General features: G+C 49.8%; 1 protein-coding gene across 1 annotated transcript in view; it reads right to left on the bottom strand.

The window, feature by feature from the left end:
- Nucleotides 1-22,122, bottom strand: part of LOC307073553 (protocadherin-16-like) — a gene marked incomplete at its 5' end in the record, with an annotated part of 91,821 nt that overhangs the window by 5,798 nt on the left and 63,901 nt on the right. Inside the window, 13 exons of the mRNA XM_079733434.1 lie at nt 250-461; nt 831-944; nt 1,333-2,199; nt 2,578-2,787; nt 2,994-3,119; nt 4,483-4,722; nt 9,169-10,018; nt 13,661-13,818; nt 15,687-15,783; nt 16,217-16,404; nt 18,070-19,116; nt 20,383-20,619; nt 21,062-21,293. Of these exons, the coding sequence (XP_079589560.1) occupies nt 250-461; nt 831-944; nt 1,333-2,199; nt 2,578-2,787; nt 2,994-3,119; nt 4,483-4,722; nt 9,169-10,018; nt 13,661-13,818; nt 15,687-15,783; nt 16,217-16,404; nt 18,070-19,116; nt 20,383-20,619; nt 21,062-21,293 (4,578 nt within the window). The remainder of the gene's footprint in view (nt 1-249; nt 462-830; nt 945-1,332; nt 2,200-2,577; nt 2,788-2,993; nt 3,120-4,482; nt 4,723-9,168; nt 10,019-13,660; nt 13,819-15,686; nt 15,784-16,216; nt 16,405-18,069; nt 19,117-20,382; nt 20,620-21,061; nt 21,294-22,122) is intronic.

The raw sequence follows: 22,122 nt of genomic DNA, 5'->3' as shown, positions 1-22,122 counted from the left end.
GAGCGGGTCCAAGAGACGCTGAGACTATCCAGCTTTCTGGAGTTTTATTCCACAATTTCACACTTCTGACAGCGCCCAAGCGTTATCCAGGCTTCTCCTTTTCTATTCAGTCATTTAACAGACGCCTTTATCCAATTCCAATTTCAATGCGCTCAGAGTTCTCTGTGCTCACTGAACGTTGCGCGGTTGGCTGGGTCCCACAGAGAAGCGGTAATTGTCCCCTGCAGGAGACTGCATTGCTGGCTTCACCTGAATGATGGGGAAGTCGTAGCCTTGCGCCTCGCGGATGTAAGCAACGTAGTTCTGGAGCTGGAAGCGCGGCAGGTTGTCGTTCACGTCCTGTATGATCAGGTTGACCGCCATGTAGGAGCTGGACGACGCCGTCTCGGCCTTCACCACCAGGCGGAGTCTCGGGGTCTCCTCAAAGTCCAGGACCTCAGGGTTCTGGACCCAGATTTCGCCTGATGGAAAACATTAATATTTAGACCTTTTAGCAGACCGTTTTGATGCAAAGAGACCTGAGTTCAGAACAACTACACCATCCTGGAATACTATTATTGTGCTTTTTGGCTGAAACACGGTAACCTATGGTGAATACAGAGACAGGTCAGTAAGGAGCAGATAGAGATAAGATGGTGGTTACAGAAGCAGGTCATTAGTGAGCAGGTAGGGGTTAGGCAGTGAATACAGAGCCAGGTCATTAAGGAGCAGGTAGGGGCTAGACAGTACAGAGACAGGTCATTAAGGAGAAATTAGGGGCTAGACACTATTGAGACAGAGGCGCAGGTAGGGATTAGACTGTGTTTTGATGATAAGGTATTACTGCTTACCAGAGGTGGGGTTGATGCCAAAAAACTGCATCTTGTTGCCGCTGAACAGGCTGTAGGTTATCCCCATGCGCGAGCCGTCTGGGTACTGCGCCTGTGTTTGTATTATAGCTGTACCTAAAGTAGTAAGATATACAAACACAGACATTCAATTTCAACGTTTATACTCACTAACTCACATCTTAAGCCAATACCGCCCCTCATTACACAAAAACATGTGCATTGTATAGTACTACTATAACTGTTTGCAAAACCCCACACAACCACAAAGATAAATAAAGAAAATTAGTAACCTTGTGTTTCCGTATTTCCTATGACCGCTCTATCCGGTTGTCTTTTTTTAAACCAGGCTGTGCAATACTAGCAATTAGCTACCTCAATCATGACTGCATGCTTTGACTGTCCCCAGCCTCACTGTATGTCCCGCAGCCTCATCGCTTTAGAACAAAATGGTCTGCTAAACGACCAGACATACGTGCACCGCCAAAGTCCCATGACCACAAACCTTTGACGGCGTTCTCCTGCACGCTGACGTCCCGTGCGTTGCGCGGGAAGCGGATCCCCCGATAGCTCTGCTCGCGGATGTAGACAATGACCACCCCCAGGGAGGACTGGGACGGGGAGCCCTGGTCCATGGCCTCCACGATGAGGGTCCGCTGGCTCTGGGTGAGGCCCTGCAGCCTCTCCGTGGCCTGGATGTCCCCCGTCAGGGAGTTGATGCTGAAGCCGCGCACGGGGCTGGCGAAGCGGTAGAACACTGAGCCGTTGGCCCCAAAGTCCTTGTCCTCCGCCCGCATGGTGGCCAGCACGCGGTGGCTGGTGCCGGCCGTGGCCGACACGTTGATGACCAGGGGGTCCTGGACGAAGAAGGGGGCGTTGTCGTTGACGTCCTGGATGTAGACGGTGACGTGGGCGCTGGCGTTGAGCGGGTTGGACGGCGAGGAGTCGGCGGCGTGCACGTCGAAGTTGTACGAGCCCGTCTTCTCGCGGTCGAGTGGCGCTGCCGTGATGATGCGTCCGGTGTTCTGGTCGACGATGAACATGCCCTGGGAGCCCCCGCTCAGGAAGTACACCACCTGGCCGTTGGCGCCCGTGTCCAGGTCGCTGGCCTTCACCTCCAGTACGAAGGAGCCCATCTGGACGTCCTCCGATACGTCGGCGGTGTAGCTGGTGCTCTGGAAGCGCGGGGCGTGGTCGTTGACGTCCAGGACGCTCACCTCCACGGTGACGGTGCCGCTGAGGGCGGGGCGGCCCTGGTCCTGTGCCACCACCGTCAGGCTGTAGCGGGCCTTCCTCTCCCGGTCCAGGGGCCTGGAGGTGGACAGCATCCCCGATCGCCTGTCCAGACGGAAGTCTGACGATGTGTCGCCCGCTGCAAAAGAGGTGGGAGAGAAATCAATACATTTATTGATTGTTTTATAATCAATAAATACATATAAATAAACTTAAGCTTGTTCATATTACGACAAACAAAGCTCACTGCAGTGGTATTATAGTGGGGATGATAAGATAAACCTATTGTGCACCTGTAGGATAGAACCACGGCAGTTATTCTGTACTTGATTTGCTCCCCTCCCTCTCCTGCTAATTTGTCGTTTATATCCTTCCTATCCCTCACCTGTTGTTTTGTAGATCATCTCCCCTCTCTCACCTGTTAGTTTGTAGTTTATCTCCCCTCTCTCACCCGTTAGTTTGTAGTTTATCTCCCCTCTCTCACCTGTTAATTTGTAGTTTATCTCCCCTCTCTCACCTGTTAGTTTGTAGTTTATCTCCCCTCTCTCCCCTGTGTCTTGGTCCGTTGCCCTTAGTGTGAAGAGATCAGACGGCTCAGCATTTTCTGGAACCTCGATGCTGTAGTACAGCCGCCCGAACACCGGAGCGTTGTCGTTTTCGTCGGTCACTCGGATCTTGACTGTCGCCTTGGCAACGTTGGGCGGAAGGCCTCCGTCTTTGGCATACACTGTAAGACGGGAACGACAGCAGACAGCAAGCTTAATATCTTCATCACTGACGTAGCGCAGCAAGTAACGTTTAATATTTAGTCATTTCGCAGCTTTTATCCAAAGCAGCTTACAGGTGTTCAAACTATGTACCCGTGGCTTGGACTCAAACACCCTGCTCCCCCTAAGGTGTTTGAAGAAGCAGTGAGGTGTGAGAGGGTCATACCTGTCAGTGTGTAGTACTCCTGGATCTCCCTGTCCAGGACCTTGGCTGTCGTTATGACACCAGTTACCGGTTCAATGCTGAAGCCCTCTCCCGAAATCCTTCCATATGTCACATGACCATTGGTCCCTGTGAGGATGATCGCAACGTTAGGATTCATTAAAGAGGGTTCGGATTGCTGGCTATTAAAACTGTGTGAGCATGAGCATTTAAATAACTCTCTATTTAAAAAATCGGGGCATGCTAGAAATAAACATTCCTTTAGACATATTTGCGCAAATATGTATTAATAGTTAACATAATTAACAGGGTTATAAAATAACACACCCACTGGGGCTCTGGAATTGTGCGTGTGTGAATAGAGTATTTACATTTCCTTTCCTCCATATAGTTTTTTGTTTTTATTTGTTCCTGGTTTGGTTGTGTGTGTTGTTTAGCCGCGTCAGCAGTCGCTGGGCTCATTCAGGTGTCTGGCTTCCAGCTTGCGTGCTAACACAGAGCTCCACTTGGCAAGCTCACCTGTTTGTTTGGCTAATTACGCTTGGAGAGAGACTTTATACGTGCCTTGACTAAGGCCAGGAGAATGTTACCCCCACCCCCCTGTCCACCACCACTACCACCACCGATTCCTCTGTACTGTTCAATTAAAAGCGCTAACACGGGCCATGTGTACAGGCCTTCAGCACATGTGACGTAGGTGGTATCGACAGAGCGCTACGGGCTCGGGCTCTCTTGGGTGGTAAGGGAGGAGGGGTTGGGTGGGGGAGGGGGGTGGGGGGGGTGGAGAGTGTGACTCAGACTTGAGTCAGACTTTGAAGATCAATAAAGTTTGGTCAATAAAGTTGCAGAGACCAGCAGATACGGACCACCACATTGCTTATATGCTCTCATCTGCTGTTTGCAACTTCAAAACCGAACAAACCAAAAAATCCATTCGTGAGAACTTTTCTCATAACGTGAAAATAGATACACATCTTGGACATATTTACAACTAAATATTTTATTGCAGAAAGGAATATCCCATTCTGCTAGCATTCTGCGAGACTGAATCTGAATCACTAATTTGGGATTTAGTACATTTGTATCACAAATCCGTTTTTCTATTACTGGTACAATGAATGTCAATGCTTTCTATGGGGTTGTCAAACAGCAATGGCATGCAGAAGCTGAGTTGATTTACCCGATATAGCATAATTTATAACTTATAACACACCTATACCCTTAGCCAACTGTTAGCCCTTACTATCCTTCTCTCATCTCCTCTTTCATCTCCTTCTCTCTCCTCCTCTCCTTTCTCCTCATCCACTCCTCCCCCTCTAGTCTCCTCCTCTCATCTCCCCTCGTCCCCTCTTCCTATCCTCTCTCCCTCTCCTCTCCTCCTTCCCTCCTCTCCTGGCGGAGGTTTATTAATAGACACTCTGAACCGTCATTAACAGTTAAAGGTAAAGTGTGGGTGATTCACTGATCATAGGATCATAGAGACTGGGCTCACCTTGATCTAGGTCTACGGCGGAGACCACCAGGACGCTGAACCCTGGGGGACGGTTCTCAGGGATCTCAGCCTCATACTGGACCTCTTCGAACTGGGGGACCTCGTCGTTGACGTCGATCACGTGCACGCAGAGCAGCTGGCTGGACGTGCGCTGAGGTATCCCATGATCCTTAGCAACCACCGTGAGGTTGAAGGTGTCCTCCTCCTCGCGGTCCAGAGGCTTGAAGATGGACAAGGAGCCTGCAGGAGACACCAGAGTTGGGTTGTGTAGTCTCTTCAGTGTGTACTTATTCAGCGGATTGGAAGCGCTTACGTATGTGTTTATGATTCCTTGCCCCTGTTTGGATTTTGTTGTAACCTTGTTGTATGGGGCTTATTGCTACTCTACTTCAACTGGTTGTTAAAGGTTAAAAAAATAATAATATATATATATATATATATATATATATATATATATATTAGTGCTGTCAAGCGATTAAAATATTTCATCGCGATTAATCGCATCAATGTCATAGTTAACTCGCGATTAATTGCACATTTCTTTATATACTAAATATCCCTTGATTTCGTGCTGCTAGCCTTTTAATGAGATCAGAGTATTGAGAAGGACAGTAATAAAATATATTTGGTAAGATGGATATAAGAAGAGACCCGCAGTGAATTCAACCCGGTCCACTTGACATCAGGGAGGTGCATGACAGTGGTAGGCCTACCGTAAAACTTCAATAGCCCAGGCTTTTATTTGTTTCAATCACTGAACTTTCGAACAAAACTCTTGCTCATTAAAGGTGGGAAATACTATAACATTTATTATTTAAACCAGCATGAATATTCCTACCGTACGAAGGCCTATACACATTACCAGGCTATCGAATAACACCTACACACACACACGGCGGCGGAGTGGTAATCGGGAGAGCTGGGGTGGGCCGTTAACGTTTCGGGGCTATGGGGCTGATTACTGCGGGATAACAATATTGCGTTTATAAAAGTTTCTTGCAGCGCCGTCCGACAGCCTGAGCTGTGCGCCCACAACCTCTCACTCACTCAACAGCCGTAACACTCAAAAACTGTCAACGTCGCAACCAAGTCGATTTTGTCTAGAGGGGAGTAACTGAGCGGCCCCTTCCGAAGTGGTACAGCCCAGGTGGTCCTTGAACTGCGATTGGTCGGAAAGAGGTAACAGCTAATGACAACATTGAACTCTAGTACCAGGCTCAAACAGTGACACACAAACACACACACACTTTTAAGGAGTTTTTTGTTTTTGTTTCCGGTGTAGCTAGATCCGGTATGTTTTTGGAGTTTTTCTTAAGTGACTAGTTGTTGCTGGTTGAAGGTGTTGTTGCAGGTGAAAAAACGACAATGTTTGCCAAACCAAAAGAGCGTTAATCGCGCGATAAAAAAATTAACGCCGTTAAAATTGGTTTGCGTTAACGCCGTTAATAACGCGTTAAACTGACAGCACTAATATATATATATATATATATATATATATATATTGCTGTTTAGTGAGTCGAATTATTCAACACACTTACAGTACATTCAGAATAGGGATTCAGGTTAGGGATTTGCATCTCTGAAGGTAGGTTGCATAAATTGGGGATCAAAACCAGTTCCTTGAGGCTGGGTGTCAACCGTCAACACCACGTCACTATTTTCTCCCCCTGTGAGGAGGCATTGTCTTTGTGCATTGTCTTTCAGTATTGATTTTGGAAAATACAGAGAAAACGATGGAAGCAGTTATCCGAGGCACTCACTAGACCCAGATACTGCATGTATTCAATCCTAAGTGTGAAAATGTGTCGTGTGAGGGCTGAATCAATGTTAACTATCTCCCCAGCCAGTCCCGCCCACCTGTGTGAACCACCGCCACCACTGCAGTAAAAGCCCCAACGTACCTGCGTTGTGCTACCACCTCTGCAGTAAAAGCGCAAAACCGGCCTGGCCGCAGTTTATGAGTTTTTCCATTGGAGAGCGCGCCACAGCCATGAAGGGAAAACAGTAAACACACGTTGGAGACACGCAAACGCCAGGCCTCCCATGCCCGGGAGAAATTAGGGGCACCCTCCATTTTTCATTAAGTTGTCCTATGAGGTTTAGAACTTGCATTGATTCAATTTAAATTTCATGCCCGGCCTAGAATGAGCTGCAACTCATGAGGATCCAAGAGAGAGACGGAGCGGTAGGGGAGGGGAAAGAGAGAGAGGGAGGGAGAGAGGTAGTGATTAAGTGAGAGAGATAGTGAGAGGGTGGTAGTGAGAGTGAAAGAGAGGGAGAGGGGGGCATTGTGGCTGTATTTTGTTTTCGTTTCACCGATCTCGTGTCTTCGCTTGTATCTGTGAGATAACTCGCCTCTAAGCCTTTAATCTGTTTCATGTTACGGGACGGAATATTTCTCCCCCTGAAGTTTGACTCCTCCGTGAGCCGGCCTTAAAGCCCAGGTCTCTGATAACATGTGGAGAGGAGTAGAGAGACACATGGCGATTAAAGGGGGTGGAGGTGGGGGTGGGGGGTGGGGAAGGTAGGGCGCTCTTATTGTGGAGAGAGTGGCTCTTATTCTGGATGTTTCCAATTCCTTGGTCTTTGTGCCTGGCTGTGGATCTCAGGGTTTAACTGAGGTGAACGCACCAGAGCTGAGACGATGGACTCCCCACCCGACCTCCGTCGTACGGGCAGACGCTTGATGTTTAATCGACTTTAAAGACTACACTTCAAGTTTGCCATCCTAGTTTGTTGAAATGATTCACCCCCTGCCCCCACAATTACATATTCATAAGAAATCTGACATTGAATAGTGGAAGTTCATGGTTTGAACTGCCCAGTAAGTTCAAAGTCGCTATTTATTCATATTCCTTTTCAGAGTGTGTTCATTGCTTCTGTAACATACTTTTAAGTTCTATGTAAAACAGGATATTAAGGCGGGATATTCATCCATCAGGGATATGATATGATCTTTGAAGTTTGATTGGAAAATGTAATTACACCTCTTCTCCATTTAATGCAGAGCGGGGCCGCATAATTACGGATTAGAAGATAATAGAAGCAGAGTGATGTCACCAACAAGCCGAAGACTAGAATCTAAACGTTTCACCCAAAACCTTCCTATTTAATGCTAAATGCTATTCATTTCTTATTATTTACATGCTAACACTAGCCACTAACGCTTAATACTATTGGTAGCCACCAACGTTAGCCACTAACAAAATATGCTAACGGCAGATGCTTCTAGCTGCTAACGGTGGCTGCTTATGTTAGATGCTAACGGTAGCTACTTACCCCTCTATTTTTTGGTGAACATGCTTTGATGCTAAGCTAATGAGGAGATAGTGAAATATCCGTGAGCCCTAGGGAGGGTCTGTGGTCCATGACCCCAGAGCAGTGAGCAGTGAGTTGCTCAGAGCGGGTGCACCAGGAGGGGAGGGGGGAGAGACGACTGACACCCATGAGGGACTCTGACCGCTCCCTTGAGGATAGGGGGGTGAGTTGGGGAAGGATGGGAGGGAATGTGAAGGGGGGAAGGGGGGTGGAAGCAGCGTTGATCGTGGCATGGGCAGGTTTGAGGATGGGCTAGGATGAAGAGTTGACAGGGGGGGGTGGAGGGCAGGAGGTGGAGAGGTAGCAGGAGAGTGGAAAGAGGGGCGAGGAGTCTGTGTGTGTGTGTGTGTGTGTGTGTGTGTGTGTGGGGGGGGGGGGGGGGGGGGTGAGTATATCCAGAGTCGACACGTGTCTTGACACCACAATAAAAACTCCCGGGACCACAGGGTCAGAGTTCCGCCCTAAGTGACCCGTGCTTCCATATAAACACACGCATGCACGCACGCACGCACGCACGCACGCACGCACACACACACACACACACATGCGTGTACATATAGAACCACAATGTACATTTGGGAATATACATACACACATTCATAGAGATCAAGACACATTGGTCGCTTACACACACCTACACATGTGTGTGTATACACACACACATATGCGTAACTGATCCTTCCACTAATGGTTACCAGAAGCTTGAAAGGTTCTTTGGTCTTTCATGGGAATAGACCCACACTAACACATGATGATGATGATGGTGTGTGTGTGTGTGTGTGTGTGTGTGTGTGTGTGTGTGTGTGTGTGTGTGTGTGTGTAAATGCAGGTTTTTATGCCCCTGTGCCTGTTTGGACTTCAACTGTGAGAAATAAGTCATGAAAGGTGAAGCAAGAATCGACCTCAAAAATAGGACTAGTGTTACAGCACTGTGCGTGTGTGCATATGTGTGTGTGTGCGTGTGTGTCTGTGTCGTAGCAGGGGCTTATGTTTTGAATCAAGTGGAACAAGTTCTATTGGTTTGCATCCTTTATATCCTTCACGCACTTATAGCTCTCCACGTACACTGGCATTAATAGCTCTCCACATGCCCCCTCCTCCCCGACTACTAGTCAAGTTCCTTTTTATTAGTACAGCCCTTAATCACAGTTCCAGTCTCAAAGGGCTTCAGAGGCCCCGCATTACAACACCCCCTAACCCTGAGCCTTGTGAAGTACTTCAAACTCTTCAAATCCAGAGGGAAGAAACCCTGAGAAGGTACCCAGAGCAGGGATCCCTCCCTCTAAGGGAGGGTCAGGAGGTCATCTGATGCATCACAGACATATGATGGTAGTATGAACAAGCTCAGCAGCGGTAACCAGTAGTTACCTGTGTTGGGGTTGAGGGAGAAGGCGCCCCCGGCGTTGCCCGACTCGATGCTGTAGGTGACGCGGCCGTTCTCCCCCTGGTCCGCGTCTCTCGCCACCACGTACAGCGCCACGAAGCCCACGGGCTGGTCCTCCATCACGCTGACCGCCGCCGGCGAGCTGAACGCCGGCGCGTTGTCGTTCTCGTCCGTCACGAAGACCCTCGCCGTCACCGAGCCCCGCCGCCGCTGGCCCGCGTCCAGCGCCGAGTCGGTCGCCTGGACGACCAGGATGAGGGAGGCGGTGACCTCGTGGTCCAGCGCCCGGCCCAGGGAGAGCACACCCGTGACGGGGTCGAGGATCAGGAGCCCCGGGGCGTCGGGCCACTGCCGCAGGATGGAGTAGCTCAACTCGCTGTTGGGCCCGCCGCCGTCGCCGTCCGACGCCTGGAAGGTAAAGAGGGAGGAGCCGGCGGCCGCGCCCTCTGAGACCACCACGGTGACCGGGTCCTCGGGGAACTCGGGCGAGTGGTCGTTGCCGTCGGCGACGTCGATGTCCAGCCGCACCAGGGTCCGGCCGCCGGCCCCCAAGGGGTCGGGGGAGGGGTCGTCCACCTCGATCTGCAGCGTGTAGCGCGTGTCGCGCTCGTAGTCCAGCGGCCGCGCCAGGTAGACGTCGCCCGTGTGGCGGTCCACGGCGAAGGTCCCGTCCGGGTCGGAGCCCCCCACCACGGTGTAGGTCAGCTGGTGGGGCGGGTCGCCCCCCTGGATCCGGACCGACCCCAGGACCGAGCCCGGGGTGGCCTCCTCCACCGAGTTGAAGGTCAGGGAGACGGAGTTGGTGGGGGAGGAGGGTCTGGTCAGGCTGAGCACCTGGAGAGAATAGAGAGAGGTTTATCATGGTGGTATCATGGTGTCAATGAAGTATGAAGTAGAATTAACTGGAATATACTTAATAAGAACAAAATACTCAATAAGAATCTTAACAAGAGATGTTAATAAATCAATGAATGACAAGGATAAGAATAAAAGATAAGAGGCAACAAAGCATCAGATGGACTACATGGACGCCGTAGTATTCTTTAAAGGTCCCATGACATGCTATTTTATGGATGCTTTAATATAGGTATTAGTGGGCCACTAACACAGTATTCAAAGACGTTCCCGAAATTCAGCCGTGGTGCAGAGTTACAGCCACTCTGAGCCAGTCGCACATTGAGCTTCCCCCAAATGTGCTGTTTTGGTGTCTCTAGCTATAATGCAAATGAGGAGGAGCAAGGCGGGTCAAGGAGGAGGGTGGGGATGTGGCCCTGAGCAGCTTGCAGCCACGGTACCAAGCGCTCTGTTTACAGTGGGGTATGGCGAGGTGCACACAGCCTCTAGCCGTGTTCTGTTAATATTCTAGAACACACGGGAGTCCTGGAGCTCTATATCTAAATAATATCATATTATACAGGAATATTTATATCGTATAATATGTATTATCACGGCCAAAAGCTGTGTGAGCCTCCAGACGATATAATGAATCTCAAACGACCGTGTAGGGTTCTCCAACATCTCTTGTTCTTCCACGTCCACATCAATCTGAAGTAGACTGAACCACGACATGGAGGAGCAAGGGATTGTTGACCGCGGTTGCCTCCCGCCGGAGCGTTGCTGCTGAGGGACCACCGCCTCGGCAGCGGTCAGCGCTTAGGCACCACCGCCTCCTGCAGCGCCGAGGTGGTGGTCTCTCGGCAGCGGGAAGCGGGGCTCAAGCGGGAGACATTCGAGGCCAACAATCCCTTTCTCCTCCATGTCGTGGTTCATGTACTTCAGGGAGTCAAAGCCAAAGCTCCTTTCCCCCAATTCATTCTCATCCATGGCTGAGATAACCCCCACTACGAGTCTCGTTGTGGAAATACCAGAGACGAGAGTCCGACGTGTTATGCGCCATAACACCAACAGCGTGTACAACACTTTGTGTGTACTCGTGTGTACGACACACAGTGCTACAGTCCTGGAGCTCTATATTTAAATAATATCATATAATACATCGATATCTATATCATATAATACATATTATCACGGCCAAGCTGTGTGCGCCTCCAGACAATATTATACATCACTAACAACTTCGTCGGGTTCTCCGACGTCTCACTTCCACATCAATCTGAAGTAGACTGAACCGCACGCTGCTTGCTGCCGGCTGCCCACTGCCGGGCGGTGCTGCTTCGTGGCGGTGGTGCTTCGCGGCGGTGGTGCCTCGCGGCAACCGGTGGCAGTCAGCATGTCGCAGTTCATACTTCAGGGAGTCAAAGCCAAAGTTCCAATCCCCCAAATCCTTCTCAACCATGGCTGAGATAACCCCAACTACAGTCTCGTTGTGGAAACACAAGAGACGTCAAAGAATCGACGTGTTATGCGCCATAACATCAACAGAAAACACTGTGTGTAATCACACACACACACACACACGTGGCGCTCGCACTGTCGTGTCTCATTGGCGGGCCAAATTCTCTGGGCGGGCCAGGGAGAGAAAGGGGAGGAGTTTAGATCCTTTATGACGACATGGGACCACATTCCAAATCAGCGCGCTTGAGGCTCCATTTTTTCAAAGGCGAGCAGAACACCTAGTGCTCGTTTTACATCGAACGCAAGTTTTAGCCACTGGGGGACCATAGGCAGGCTAGGGGAACTCATATTTTTGTTAGAAAACCTCATAAAGTGAGATTTTCATGGGGAACAACAGCTGATTGTAATCAATATGTGCATCTGAACTGCGGCCATTGATCCGTAGAGGGCTGTGTCTTGTTGGCTTCACACACCGTCACACAACAACTAAGAGCAGGGACAGGGCCGGTTGCCATGGAGAATCAACAAACAACAACGTAATGATACTCGCGGGCGCTCCGATCGCTCTCCTCAAAGAAGAAAACGGACACAAACAAATCGCATATCTGTTGATTACATGAACCTGATATCTGATGACATCAGGGACATAGCGCCTGGGGGTGAATTCGGTTTTCAATTTCCAAAGCAATGAATAAAAAAACAATCCAATGGAAATCAGCAAAGCAGAAACAGGCTGAGCACAACCTGCACAGTTCCTGGAGAATGAAAAGTCATTCGTAAAAAGTTTTTGTTAGACTCAAGTTACGCGATAACAACTTGGTAAAAGTACTATTAATCAGAACGGGAAGCGGAGAGGTCATTAAATATCCGACGCTAGGACACGGCGGAGCTCGCTGCACACGATGCACCTGATGACCCCGACATGTGACTTCAAAAACGCCCGGCTTTAACTCTCCCGCTCTGGTGTACCACAAAGGAAGTCTATGAGTTACACGGGCGACACGTTCTTCTAATAGAACCGTCGCCTCGGAGACAGAATCAAAGGCCTGACTTGCAGTTAGACAAGAGAGACGAGAGAGAGAGAGAGCCTAAATGAGCTCAGAGATAAAGAGTGCTGTAAAGACAGTGGGAGAGAGAGAGGGCGAGAGAGAGTGAAAGAGAGAGAGGGAGAGAGAGAGAGACTGAGAGAGTTTAAACACCTGTGAGAGTGAGTGACAGAGGGAGGGAAAGAGTGTTGACTTAATTTTACAGCAGCCTTAGAGACTAATAATTATCTGAGCTTACTTCCTTCATCCTTGCAAGATTATATAACATACACAGTTGGCCCACATTTCAAAATAAGACATCCTTCATGTCAAAAGGGGGACTGAACTTTGAATGACATCCCATGTCATACATGTTATGGGATGGGGGATCCCACAGTATATTAGCCTCAGCCCTTCCCTGCATGGACACGGATTAGGATAAAATGATAACACTGGAACAGTTGCATCTGGCTGACGTTGGTGTTTAAGCAGTTCATTAATTTACTAATTAATATCTACAATCGTCAGCGTCTACCTGACCAGAATGAGGGAGTGGGAAAACTGAGGGAAAACGTGCTAAGATGGAGCGGAATTTATATCCGTTGTTTACGACTGAGCTCTGCCTTGCTGGCAGCTGGCCAACCTCCCCCTCATATATTAAATATTAACTTCAATGCTGTGTTTGAGCCACACAACCCCGACATCTTATTGGAAAAAGGGGGGGTAGGGGGGCGGGGGGCTACTGTGTTAGGAAGCATTGAAGTCTCCTGGCGGTCGACTCTTGATCAGCCAGCGTACAGCTGGACCTCATCAGGGGCCGACTGGGAGCGCTTGGTTTGCCTCCGTGCCTCCGCTTGCATGTCCCCGGGGGGATGGGGGAGAAGGAGGAGGAGGAGGAGGGACGCGTGATGACTAGACACAAGGGCTGATGAAGGACGAGCTTGTTGAGGGATGAGACGCATGTGTTGGGGATTGGCCGAGAAGGAGGAGGAGGGGGAGGAGGAGGAGGTGTGGGAGATAGCTTGTAATGAAAGATGTATTCGTGGGAGCTGTGGAGGACAGTGGAAGCGAGTAGGCGCAGGGGAAATCCTTAAGGCCAGAGTGCTGGGGGAGAGGTGCTGGAGGGGGTGACGGTGAGGCAGGGTGCTGAGCTCACCTGTATCTGGAGGGAGCAGGAGGCGCTCCTGGGGGGGAGGCCTCTATCGGTGGCCGTCACCACCAGGCTGTACTCTCCTCTCTCTGATTGGCTGAGAGGAGAGGAGGAGCGCAGGTCGCCGGTGTTGGGGTCCAAGGTGAAGCGCTCGGCCCTGGGCCCTGGGGGTCAAAAGGTCAGAGGTGAAGGGGTCTTCTAGGAATCGCTCAATTGTTCCCTCAGTCCCTAATCCCTATGTAGACCCTATATCGTACACTAACTACGATCCGTAAATCCATTGTCTTGACGTTTATTGGTTGCATAGGCTAGTTGACACGTGTTAGCCGTCTCCCTGGGCCAGCTCATTTGCATAAATAACCAGTGATTGCCTCTATAAAATGAATCAGACTACAATAAAAAACACTATGCATCGTGTGTGTTAAAACGTGCACTATGGGTATTAAAACGTGCACTATATGGGCACAAGTAGATCAATTCAAAAAACTTTGTTTTACTCTACTACTGTTGTTGTATTTAGAGAGCCCTATGAATTGTCAGATATCTACTGTAGCTGTTTGTACCGTTAAAGAAATGGCAGTCGGCAATCTGTCCAGTTGTTGTTTTTTAAACTAGATCGGCCTTTGAACTTTTTGCAACTATTCCGGTTTTTGCATGTTTTGGTGTGCTCAGCCTCACGTGTATGTGCGCTTGGATAAAAACAGCTGCTTCATTTCAGTGTAAATGTAAACCCCAAGGGGAAAACTGTGTTTGATTTAAATTTTTAATGTGGAGCTTTTTTGAAAAGCCACCGCAGCACAAAAGATACACACAGACCATGTGTTTATGTACGCTCCTCTCTCCCTCACACCATAGGACCACACTCCTCTCTCCCTCACACATACGACCACACTCCTCTCTCACTAAAACCATATAACCACACCGCTCTCTCTCACACCATATGACCACACTCCTCTCTCACTAAAACCATATAACCACACCTCTCTCTCTCACACCATATGACCACACTCCTCTCTCACTAAAACCATATAACCACACACCTCTCTCTCACACCATATGACCACACTCCTCTCTCACTAAAACCATATAACCACACCTTTCTCTCTCACACCATATGACCACACTCCTCTCTCACTTAAACCATATAACCACACACCTCTCTCTCTCACACCATATAACCACACCTCTCTCTCTCACACCATATGACCACACACCTCTCTCTCTCACACCATATGACCACACACCTCTCTCTCTCACACCATATAACCACACACCTCTCTCTCTCACACCATATAACCACACACCTCTCTCTCTCACACCATATAACCACACCTCTCTCTCTCACACCATATAACCACACACCTCTCTCTCTCACACCATATGACCACACACCTCTCTCTCTCACACCATATAACCACACACCTCTCTCTCTCACACCATATAACCACACCTCTCTCTCTCACACCATATAACCACACCTCTCTCTCTCACACCATATAACCACACCTCTCTCTCTCACACCATATAACCACACACCTCTCTCTCACACCATATAACCACACCTCTCTCTCTCACACCATATAACCACACACCTCTCTCTCTCACACCATATGACCACACACCTCTCTCTCTCACACCATATAACCACACACCTCTCTCTCTCACACCATATAACCACACCTCTCTCTCTCACACCATATAACCACACCTCTCTCTCTCACACCATATAACCACACCTCTCTCTCTCACACCATATAACCACACACCTCTCTCTCTCACACCATATAACCACACCTCTCTCTCTCACACCATATGACCACACACCTCTCTCTCTCACACCATATAACCACACACCTCTCTCTCTCACACCATATGACCACACACCTCTCTCACTCACACCATATGACCACACTCCTCTCTAGCTCAGACGTTGGGTGTAGCATTGTGTGATTGCGTTGAGTGTAGTTGCGTGATGCGTCGGGTGAGGTGTTTGCCTGCAGTGTAGCGTGGCGTGCTACAGCGTTGGGTCTACCTGAGAGGGCGTAGGTGACGGAGCCGTTCTCCCCCTCGTCGGGGTCCTTGGCGTGGACGGTTCCGATCAGGAACCCTGGGGCCTGTCCCTCCATGACCTGCAGGAGGAGAGAGGAGGGAACACCATGACCACACCACACCGGGGGGGGGGGTACCTTCACCTACACCTGGCTCTACCGGGATACCACCGGTGACCTGGGTGACCGTGGCAACCGGGATAAGCGGTGTTAACCTACGTCATCTTGGTAACCACTGTAAACCAGGTAGCCTAACCATGGTAACAGGGGTGATCTGGATAACTTTAGTAGCCTGTGTGGTGTTTTGTTATGGGGACTGCCCGTTGCTGCGTGACCACGGTTCCAGCAGCAGGCGCATAATCACATCAAACTTGTCTTCATCTGATTGTTTAACAAACAGTGGAAAGTTTGATTCTGAACTCCAACACTAACATAAACGGCCGTAAGCTGTTACCGACACAGCATCGTGAGCACCACCACGAGCCACGGGGTTACGTATCAGGTTCATCCTGACCTGCATGCTGAGGCTCTTCCCGGGCGTGTGGGGGCTGAAGGTGGGGGCGTTGTCGTTGTCGTCCTGGACGGTGATGAAGGCCGTGCCGGTGGAGCTCCGAGGGGGGGATCCTCCGTCCTGCACCAGCAGCAGCAGCTGGTGGCTGGACTGGTGCTCCCGGTCCAGGGCCTCCCTGGTGCTGATCTCCCCTGGAGGGGGGGTGGAGGAGGAGAGGAGAGTCAGAGGAGGGTGAGAGGAGGAGGAGGAGGAGGAAGAGGAGGAGGGTGAGAAGGAGAAGGAGGTAGAGGAGGAGGAAGAGGTTTTAGAGGAGGAGGAAAAGGAGGAGGAGGAGGAGGAGGAGGAGGAGAAGAGGAGGAGAGGAGGGGGAGGAGGAGGAGGAGGAGGATGTGGTGGTGACGGGGAGATGGAAAGTAGGAGGGTAATTGGTTTGAAGAAGCGGAGGAGGAAGATGTTGGGGCAAGATGAAGAAGAGTAGGGATACGAGGAGGAAGAGGATCTGAGGATGAGGAGGCCCCACAGGAAGTCTCAAAAGCACCTGAATATTAATGAGAGATTAAAGACTCAGAATGCTTTGATCATTCTCACCCATACACAAACCCACAAACACACACACACACACACACACACACACACACACAAATTCACATGCATGCAAATACACACTGGGTTGTTTTGACAGCTGATTATGCACCAGTGCCTGTGTGTGAAACAGCCAACCAATCCCAGCTCGGCTCACATCTCCTCCATCATCTCATTCACAATGGAAGAGGGCATCATTCACTACCCTGAATGCATGTCCTGATTACTGATTAGCTAATGGGCCTTTTGTGACTAGGACTGGGAAACGGAAACAAACGGTTTGTGGCTGAACAAAGAGGTCACAGACATCTCAGACACTCATGTGGCTGCGCGTGTTACTATGGCAACATGAGGGGACCTGGTCGCATGGGGATGCAGCTCAGTGTAGGATTCATTAACATTGAGTACTAACACACTATGCAATGGCTCTCCTTAAACCCGGACGGCATCACAATATAAGCACTGTAGCACCTCAAGGTTCTACTGTTCTTCGTCTTATAAACAAATCCATTTGAATGGGGTCTAGGAAATTTGGACAGGTTAACAGTTAAGGGACTGACATGGACTCACTAACATCATATCATATCATATCTACATCACACCTGAGATCTGTCTGAAACCTGGCCTCACCTGCCTCTGCCACAGCACTTAACAACCCGAGAAAAACACATTAAATCCACTAGGACATTTTTTCCTTTGTGAATTTGATTTAGTGTACTCACTAAATAATGGCTTGGAGAGGCTAATGGAATATTAGCAAAAAAAAACGCTTTTAATTTGAAGTGCGCGATAGGCCATTACACCTCAAGTTGAATTATGCTGCCTTGTCAACACCCAGTTCGGTCGAGTGCCTACAGTATATTTTAAGTACGTTGATTCAGGGTCAGATGTGTTCCTCATAATCGCTGCAAACGTCAGAAATACATTTCTGAATGAGCGAATGAGCCAATATCACATAGTCAAGTATCATTTCAATTTCCTTTACATTATTCCGTTATTCGGTTCTAACTTCATGCGTGTATTATGTATTTCTAAATGTTAGTGTATTTTTGTGCTGCCTGTTGCAATATATGCAGGCTATTGCGACTGTGGGGTTAATAAAGAGCTCTCTACTCTACCCTAGGTAATTGTGCCGTCACACAAAAATAAGTGAACATCCCCACCTGGGCTAAGCCAATCATCAGCTTAAGTGGCTTAATTGAACCCCTGCGACCTTGTCCTCCCCTAAGGGACCTCCGTCAGCAAGCTACCCGCCCGGCCGGCCATGCGCCCACCTGTCTGGGGGTTGATCTGGAAGTGGCGGTCGACGTGCAGGAAGCGGTAGGTGAGCCGCGCGTTGTGGCCGCTGTCCCGGTCGGTGGCGGCCACGCGGCCGAAGCCCGTCCCCGCCGGCAGGTTCTCCTTCACCGCCAGGAACACGCGCTCCTGCGTCAGCCGCGGCGCGTTGTCGTTCTCGTCCGTCACCGACACGCGCACGGTGGCGCTGCCCGTCTTCTTCAGCTGCCCCTGCCCGGCGCTGGCGAGCACCGTCAGGAGGTACATGTCCTTGGCCTCGCGGTCCAGGGAGCTCCGCACAAACAGCCAGCCGCTGTCCGGCGCCACGCCGAAGCCGGCCGCGTCGCCGTCCGGTCGGAGGTGGTAGACCGGGTCGCCGGCCGGGGAGGGGCCGGCGTTGGCGGGGGTTTCCCGGTTGAGGGCGCGCACCTGCAGGAAGCGCGTGTTGAGCGGCGTGCCCTCTTTCAGCTCCACGCGGTAGCTGACGGTGTCGAACACGGGGCCCTGGGCGTTCTCCGCCTGCACGTGCACCACCAGCGTGAGCACGGAGCTCCGCTGGGGCACGCCGCCGTCGCGGGCCGTCACCCGCAGGTCGAAGCGGGGTGCGCTCTCGTACGAGAGGCTCCCCACCAGCCGGATCTCGCCACTGCCGCGGTCGATGCTGAACATCCTCTGGACGCCGCCACCGGGGGTGGACAGGTCGAGTTCAAAGGTCAGCTGTCCGTTGACGCCGGAGTCGGCGTCGTCGGCCTGGACGCGGTACACCACCACGCCCATCTCCGTCTGCTCCGGGAGTAGGAGCGACTCGGAGGAGGAGGGCAGGAAGAGAGGGGCGTTGTCGTTGACGTCGGCCAATGTGATGCGGACGCGGGTCTGGCCGTAGGCGGGAGGGCTGCCGCTGCAGGCCTGGAGCTCCAGGTCCAGGACGGGCTGGGCTTCGTGGTCCAGCGGCAGGCTGGTCCGGAGAGCCCCAGTGTCGGGGTCCACGGAAAAGTAACCGGTAGGGTCCCCGGAACTAATGGTGTACAGGATGTCCTTTGGGGAACCTGCTGAGAGACGGAAACCACAGGGGTGGTTTGAGACAGCCTGCTAGGTACTAAACCAAATGCCAACTTTATTTGAATGTCCTTTTCACCCCTTTGAAGCTGATTTGGAGTGTTGCCAAGTAGATAAATCTGTAAATGATTTCCATATACCACTTGAACAAGGACTGGAGGATTGATGTGGTTTTACAGATCTAAGTAGCAGCCAACTGTGAGGTGCCAGGATGACATGCTCTTGGTGTAGAATATGTGATCAGGTTACTGATAGAATCCGTAATCAGATCACTCCCAGCCTCGGGGTTCTCCTGTATGAGTAGGTTTGCAAAGTCGCTTTGTACTTTGAGTATGATAAAGGGTTAGAAGTTTATAGCTGCGCTTCAACTTAACATAAAATGGTTTGTTGAACACACAAGTCGTTACTATAAGGGTGCACATGTTAATATTAAGCATATTGCATATTCAGTATGAAAATATGTGTGTACTTAAATTGCAAAGTATGAATGTAAGTTAGTATTATGTAAGTATGAGTAAGTAAAGGGTTTTATGTGAGTATGTTAAAGTCTGGTTAATTGGTTGAAATCCTTAAAAATAATCTCTGTTCAATTAAATTAATAGTGAAGTTTTCCTAAAAGGCTTATATGTAACTCCTCATCCTTGCTCTTCTTTTGGATGCCAGGATCTATGAACATGCTAATATGGCACACCCCTAGAAGCTACTGACTCTCCTCAAAACTGATGGAATTCATGCTTTTGCATCCAAAAGCTGTCTGGAGGAAATCATTCAGAGTTCACTATATACATAACTATATACATGGTACAGATCAGTAACTCATGAACATAATTTTGATCTTGAAAAACATTGTTGGTCCAGCTGTGATGGCAGCAAAGAGAACATCCTTCACCAAAACATTAATAGACTCTTTGATGGTTCATAAATTATGTTCTTCCGGAAACCGTAGGTTTGTATCCTAAAAATGAACCGCAGTCGGTTGGCATGCAAATTTCTGATAGATAGGCAAATTTCTAATGGTTGACTATAGTCAGCGTGGGCTATTCTGCATTTTCAAATGTCTTGGGGAGCAGGTCAGTGAGTCGCTATAGCCTACTAAATCACTATATCATTACATCACTCTGACACAGTTGCTGTTAGTATAAGTGTGTAACCATTAATGTTTTGTATAACTTTGTGTGTGGGTGGGTGTGTGTGTTTGAGCATGTACCCATGTGTGTGTGTGGGTCGGTGCGTGTGAAAATTTAAAGTCCACCCACCTATTTTAACGCTGGCCTGAACGACGCCAACCAGCACGCCGCGCATTGAGTCTTCGGACACGGTGAAGTGGTACTGACTCTGCTGGAAGACAGGGGGCGCAACCACGCCTGCCACCACACTGATGTTAACCCGCGCGTTGACGGGGGCGACCAGTCCGCCGCCATCTTGCGCCGAGATCGCCATGGTGATGACCGAGTTGGCCTTGCCGTGGAGCGATCGGGACAGGGAGATCACGCCTGCGATATCAACAGCAGAGGTTAATTGACTTTATCTAGATCTAAAACGTAATAGTCAAACACGGTTTAATAACTTGTACATAATAAGCCTTTATGACAGAGGCCATTATCATCAAGGGCCGTTATCATCATTTAGTCAATTATGGGTCTGTAGGCATGCCAGTGGCCATGATTTATGTCAGTAGATAAGTGCTGTAGTTGATGCAACATAACAAGATAGATGCTGATTGGTGCAATTCTCAAGGAGGGACTTTGAGTTTGGGTTTGAGTTTGGAGTTTTGTCATAAATATCTCATAGAAATCCATTGTCTTTGCAACCCTAGGCCTTTGCAACCAATCCTTACCACATTGTATGCAGTTGTAATCAGGGTGGAATGATCCTAGACTATTGATTGGATGCTTTGAAAAAAGAGCGGGAGGAAAAACATATGGTTGAACCAACCGGTGTCCTTGTTGAGGGTGAAGTAAGGCGAGGCCCCTCCCGGTGCTGTGCGGTACGTCACTCGGCCGTTCTCTCCGGTGTCGGGGTCGTAGGCCATCACCCTGACCACCGAGGTCCCAGGTGCACTCTGGGTACTCAAACTGACGGCGTAGCTCAAAGGGTAGAAGGTGGGCCAGTTGTCGTTGATGTCCACCAGATCCACTTTCACATACACCACCGAGCTCAAGCCCCCCTGAGGAGGGGCAACACAGAACACAAAGCTCTTTTGTTATGTTTTTTAACCGGCGCACTAAATCACAGCCCAAGAGGCCACAAACGCACCTGAAAGCGCCGCTCCGAGGACATTAACGGGCGCACACATAAACCAGCGGTGACCCTGTTAACGCAGCGCCTATGACGGGGGCCTCTAAAAATACAGTCCCAGCAGGTTTAGGGGAAGGATACAGATTAATAGTTTCCCTTAAGTAACGGCACTATGTCAGGGGATGAGAAGGGGTGAGAAGGCCTGTCATGGACACACACACATAACCACACTCAGACACACACAAACACACAAACACACACACACACACACAAACCCCCTCCACCATGGTCTGTTTCATAGACTCTTTAACTTGAAGAGAAAATACAGAGCAGGCGTTTTATTTGCTCCAGGTGTGACAAAAGAGAGGGGGAGGCGGCAGCCCAACTTGTTAAATATTACGGCTTGACCGGCAAGGCATTTTCTAAATCTGATGACTTTAACATGGCCCTCGTAATCCCCTCTTTTTCTCTTTAGTGTGTTGTATGATTTGGCCAGGAAGGCGCGGGATGCTTCTATACAGGAAGTAGTTCTCGCCATCAGGAATCGTTCAACCATCTTTTTTAATTTGGCGGCTCGAATGAAAGCCTTGTCACGCTGTTGGCTGCCACTTCGCCGCGGTTAAAGGCTCCCCCGGAGACTCCACTGTACTTATATTGACTTTTTTATATATTTAATCATTTAGCAGACGCTTTTCCACAATGTGGGGGCCTTTAGGGTTTAGGGTAGCTTGCTCTAGGATGCCTACAGGTTAGGCTGC

The sequence above is a fragment of the Pollachius pollachius genome, assembly GCF_949987615.1.
Source record: "Pollachius pollachius genome assembly, chromosome: 3".
Classification (NCBI taxonomy): domain Eukaryota; kingdom Metazoa; phylum Chordata; class Actinopteri; order Gadiformes; family Gadidae; genus Pollachius; species Pollachius pollachius.
Note: the sequence above shows the minus strand (reverse complement) of the source record. Positions and strands in the feature narration are given on the sequence as shown.